A 6,000-nucleotide genomic window follows, 5' to 3' on the forward strand; every position below is an offset into this window, starting at 1 on the left:
GGATTGGCAACCGAGGCCACAGATGTAAAGTCAGTCGGCTGGCATTACCTTTATGAATTGCCACATTTTCTCACCAGTTTGTGCATCTCTAAAGCAATCTCTAATGTCAGGAGAACATTCTGCATTTTCTTTCAAGCTTCACATTGCTGTTTTATTTTGGTTTGTGCTATTGTGAAGTGCTTCTTTTCATGTTCAAAGACACAAATCTCACACAAACACAGCAAAAAAACCACTCCTGTTCCCTTGGCAACAACAGCTTAAATGCTTTAACATCTTCCTCTCCAGGTAGGCCGCTCAAAGCTCAAACAGCTGGAGAAAGCAGTGAAGCCTCTCAGTACATAATTATTTTATAGTTACTCACATGGCTTAGGAAAGCAAAACATCGCCAATGATTTTATAGAACTGCTCAAATTACAAATAATAACAAAACTCCAGTTTAGACTGAGAAGGAAAATCTGAAGTAAGTAACTTGATACCTTCTGTTCAAGATATTCCCTCATTTTCTACAAAAGAAAATACAAAGATTTTTGCTGCAGAAACACTTAGTAGGTTTGGCAACATCCGAGGGAAAAGTATCCTCGTCTCGAGGAAGCTCCAATGCTTTGAAATGTTGCCTGCTGTTTTTCCAGGGAAGCTGCCTGACCCGCTGAGTGTTTTCAACCTTTTTTGCCTTTGCCCTCGGATTTCCAGCAGCTGTGGTATTTTGGGGTTTTTCTCACAAAAAATGATTTGTTCATGTTTTTAAAACTTTGTCATGCCTAAGTGGACCCTTGTTGGGGTACTTTGGTCATTGAGGAGGGAGGGGTATGCTGAAGTGGGCTGAGGGGGCTGTGACATGTTGGATCCTGGGATGAAGCTAGTCCATTCAGGATCTCATGATCAGAATTGGACAGAATATAAAAAACAGCAAAGAATGACTAAAAGATTGATAAGGAGGGAAAAATCAGAGCACGAGAGAAAGCTAGCTAGAAATATAAAAACAGATAGTAATGAGCTCTATAGATATTTTAAAAAGAAAAGAATTAACAAAGTGAGTGTTGGTCCTATGGAAAGTGAGTCTGGAGAATAAATAAGGGAAAATAAAGAGATGTCAGATGAGTTGAACAGTTATTTTGCATCCATCTTCACCCCAGAGGATACAAGTAACATCCCAGAAATAGTTGTAAATCAGGAAATGGAAGGGAGGGAGGAACTCAAGAAAATTACAAATCACCAGGGACGTGGTACTGAGCAAATTGTTGGAGCTGTGGGCTGACAGATCCCCAGGTCCTGAAGGACTTCATGCTAGGGCCTTAAAAGAAGTGGCAAGTGAGATAGTTGATGCTTTTATTTTGATTTTCTGAAATTCCCTAGACTTGGTGAAGGTTCCATTAGATTGGAAAATAGTGAATGTAATTCTTTTATTCAAAAAAGGAGGGAAACAGAAAGCAAAAAACTACAGGTCAGTTGTCTTAGGGAAAATGTTAGAAGCTATTATTAAGGATGTTCTCACAGGGCACTTGGAAAAATTCAAGGTAATCAGGCAGAGTCAACATGGTTTTGTGAAAGGGAAATCATGCTTATCCAATTTATTGGAGCTCTTTGAAGAAGTTACATGGGCTGTGGATGTACTGTACTTAGATTTTCAGAAGGCATTTGATAAGGTGCCACATCATAGGTTATTGTGGAAAATAAAAGCTTATGGTGTAGGGGTGATATATTCGCATGGATAGAAGATTGGATGGCTAACAGGAAACAGATAGTAGCAATAAATTGGTCATTTTCTAGATGACAAAATGTAATGAGTGGTGTGCCACAGGGATCAGTGCTGGGGCCTCAACTTTTTACAATCTATATCAATAACTTGGATGAAGGAACTGAAGTTATGATTGTGAAATTTGCTGATGACACAAAGGTAGGTAGGAAAGTAAGTTGTGAGGAGGACATAAGAATGCTACAAACCCATATAGATAGGTTAAATGAGTGGGCAAAGGTCTGGCAAATGGAGTATAATGTTGGAAAATGTGAAATTGTCCATTGTGACATGAAGAATAAAAAAGAAGCATATTATCTAAATGGTGAGAGATTGCAGAGCTCTGAGATTCAGAGGGATTTAGGTGTCCTAGTAAATGAATCATAAAAGGTTAATGTGCAGGTGCAGCAACTAATTAGGAAAGCTAACAGAATGTTATCATTTATTGTGAGGGCAGTTGAATACAAAAGTAGAGAAGCTATGCTTCAGTTATACAGGTCATTGGTGAGACCACATCTGGAGTACTCTGTACAGTATTGGTCTCCTTATTTAAGGAAGGATGTGAATGCATTGGAAGCAGTTCCGAGAAGGTTTACTGAACTAACACCCGGAATGGGTAGGTTGTCTTATGAGGAAAGGTTGGACAGATTAGGCTTGTATCTGCTGGAGTGTAGAAGAGTGAGAGGCAACTTGACTGTAACATAAAGATCCTGAGGGGTCGTGACAGGGTGGACGTAGGAAGGATGTTTCCCCTTGTGGAAGAATCTAGAACTAGGGCTCACTATTTTAAAATAAGGGGTCACCCATTTAAGACAGAAATTAGGAGAATTTTTGGCTCCCAAAGGGTTGTGAATCTTTGTAACTGTCTTCCTCAAAAGGCAGTGGAAACAGAGTCTTTAAATATTTTTAAAGCAGAAGTAGATAGATTCTTGAAAAGCAAGGAGGTGAAAAGTTATCGGGGGTAGGTGAGAATTTGGTGTTGAGGTTAAAATCAGATTAACCATGACCTTATTGAATGACGGAGCAGGCTTGAGGGGCCAAGTGGCCTACTCCTGCTCCTAGTTCCCATGTTCGTATGGATCATATAGGGGGTGACCACCATTGATTTCAGCAGAGCCAGTAGGAGGTCTTTTATTTATTAATTCAAGGAAATTGAGTTTTGCCCACCCCTAATTGTCCTTGAGAAGGTGGTGTGAGCCGCCTTCTTGAACCGCTGCTATCCATGTGGTGTAGGTACACCCAGAGTGCTGTTAGGGAGGGAGTTCCTAGATTATGACCCAGTGATGATGAAAGAATGGTGATATATTTCCAAATCAGGACATTGTGAAGGGGAACAAAAACAAAAATACCTGGAAAAACTCAGCAGGTCTGGCAGCATCTACGGAGAGGAGCACGGTTAACATTTCGAGTCTGAATGACCCTTCAACCTTCATTGTGAAGGGGAATTTGGAGATGTTGGTGTTCTCAGTCACTTGCTAGCCCTGTGATCCTCAGTCCTTGTAAAACACTGTCACATCTCCAACCTCCCTTTTCCAAAGCCCTTGAACTTGTTGTTGCCTCCCAAGTCATTGCTCACCTTTCCTGGAACTCCGTGCTTGAATCCCTCCATTCAGGTTTCTGCCGCTGCCACAGCACCCATAGCTCTTGTCAAAGTCACAAATGACATCCAATCTGACTGTGACAAAAGTAACCTTACCCTTCTCATCCATCTTGACCTGTCTGCAGCCTTAGACATGTTTGACCACACCATCCTGCTCCAAGGCCTCTCCATTGTTATCCAGTAGGATTGTTCTCACCTGGTTCTATTCTTATCTATCCAGTCATAGCCAGAGAACCACCTGCGATTGTTAACCTTCCTGCTCCTATATTGTCACACCTGGTGTCCCACAACAATCTATCCTTGGCCTCCTCTTAATTCTCATCTACTTGCGGCCCCTCAACAACATCTTCCAAAACACAATGTCAAGTACCATGTAGGTTGACACCACCCAGCTTCACTTCGCAACCACCTCTCTTGACCACTCCATTGCATCTGATTTGTCAGACTGCTTGTTCGACATCTAGTACTGAATAAGCAGATATTTAAGCATTAGGAAGATAAAAGTTATTTTTTTCATTATTCATTCAGAAGATGCAGATGTTGAATGATGTTGTATGTGCCTGCATGCTACTGTAATGTAAAAGTGCTCAGCAGAGCAAGGGTTAACATGGGACTGGAGAATAGTACCACCCACGGTATGATGTATAGAGTCACATGGTAACAAACTCTGAGAGAACAGTCCAGAGATAACACTCTAGAGCCAGCCTGCATGGAGACAACAGCTCCATGCATGACCACCACTGAGACACCACAGATGACACCATATTACAACAGCGGGTGTCAGTGGCAAGTCTGACATTTGTTGCCTGTCCCCAATTTTCCTTGAACACAACTGAATGGCTTACTAGGGCAGTTAAGAGTCAACCATATTGCTGTGGGCCCGGAGTCACATGTAGGTCAGACTAGGTAAAGATGGCAGATTTCCTTCCTTAAAGGACATTAGGGAACCAGTTGGGTTTTTATAACAATCAAGTAATTTTACCATTACTGATACTAGCTTTATATTCCAGATTGGTTTAATTAATTGAATTTAAATTTCCCAGCTGCTGTGGCTGGATTTAAATGTATGTCACTAGATCATTAGTTCAAGCCTCTGTACCTGATTCACTGCCAGAAACCCAAGTTTCCTAGCCACTGACTCCATTGTCTTCTCCATCACTAAGATCGCCAACTTCATTCTCGAGAACAGCATCTGAATCTACCTCTGTCTCAGTTCATCTTCAGATGAAATCCTGATCCATGCCTTTGTTACCTCTAGACTCGACCATCCCAATGCACTTCTGGCCAGCCTTCCACCTTCCATCTTCTGTAAACCTCAGCTCATCCTGCTGAGGGTTAATCTTGCCAATGTCCATCGTGTCCCACTCACTGCTCCTGGGGGTGACCCTGTTATGCTGTCAGTGGATCAGTTAACATCATCCTTTTATGTAACTTCCTCCAGAATATTTGTTCACTTGTGGACAAGGATATTGACATCCATGAGCATATTGTGGATGATTGCAACAACGTCATGGCCTTGACAGAAGTCTGGCTAAGGAGTGAAGACACCTTCAACCTTAATGAACCCTCCTCTCCTGGCTATATCTTACAGCACTTGCTTGACTTGAACTACTGTAGTGGTGGTGTAATCTTACCAGTGTTTAGGAATAGTAATGTCATTGAATGTCAAAGGGATGGAGGGAGATTCTCTCTCTTGTTGGAGATTGCCTTTGCCTGGCATTTATATGGCATGAATGTGTATGGTGTGTCTCACAAAATCACAGCTAAAAATTTCAACAACTATTTTAGTATTTATATTTCTTACTATAAATTGGGCAGTACTTTTGAAATTCAAAGTACCATATTTTAAAATTTATTTTGATCTATTGTTTTATCTCCACCTTTTAGCCCATTTCGATCCCTTCCCCCCACCCCACCTCCACTAGGGCCATCTGCCACTAGATTGTCCTGCTTGCTACCCTTAATGTCTCCATTAGCATATTCCTTAGATAATATCACCACCGTCAACACCCCTTTGTACTTTTGTCTATGACATCTTTGGCATTCTCGTCTTTGCCTCCACTTATCACTGGCCCCCTATCCATCTCTACCTGCCCCACCCACCTCTACCAGCTTATATTTCACCTAATTTCTCTATTTCCTTAGTTCTGATGAAGAGTCATACGGACTCGAAACATCAACTGGATTCCTCTCCGCAGATGCTGTCAGACCTGCTGAGTTTTTCCAGGTATTTTTGTTTTTGTACCATATTCTTCTTCTGGTGTAAAACCTGTGGGCATTATCCCTTCCATCTCAGATCATTCCACTACTGCATGAAGATAAAGTCACAATGGAATTTGCATTAATTCCTAAGATTTACTGTTATCATTTGAGAGTGTGTGAAGGGTTATTATAATAACCTGAGTGAAATCTGTACCTACAATGAACAAAATACAAAGCCCTTATCTGATTGAAACCATCAACAATTACAGCGATTGGCAATCAGTGAAGTCGTTCTGTGTTTGGTGATACCGAACAATCTATGACCTCGCCTTATCTTTGGAGAATTTCATGGTTTGGCAGTGAAGCAGGCGTCAAAGGATTTTGTTAACTCGCACAGAATCTGGAACTGTAGACAGGAATCACAGTACAGAAAGTTGAATAAACAACTCAGTCAGTTTATATCTAT

General features: G+C 41.3%; 1 protein-coding gene across 1 annotated transcript in view; it reads right to left on the reverse strand.

Moving 5' to 3' along the window:
* Window positions 1–4,509, reverse strand: part of apcdd1l (adenomatosis polyposis coli down-regulated 1-like) — a 29,527-nt gene extending 25,018 nt beyond the window's left edge. The window contains exon 1 of the mRNA XM_078556242.1: window positions 4,432–4,509. Coding sequence (XP_078412368.1) covers window positions 4,432–4,509 — 78 coding nt within the window. The remainder of the gene's footprint in view (window positions 1–4,431) is intronic.
* Between the last annotated feature and the right edge of the window lie 1,491 nt (window positions 4,510–6,000).

The sequence above is a fragment of the Cetorhinus maximus genome, chromosome 13 (genome assembly GCF_964194155.1).
Source record: "Cetorhinus maximus chromosome 13, sCetMax3.hap1.1, whole genome shotgun sequence".
NCBI lineage: Eukaryota > Metazoa > Chordata > Chondrichthyes > Lamniformes > Cetorhinidae > Cetorhinus > Cetorhinus maximus.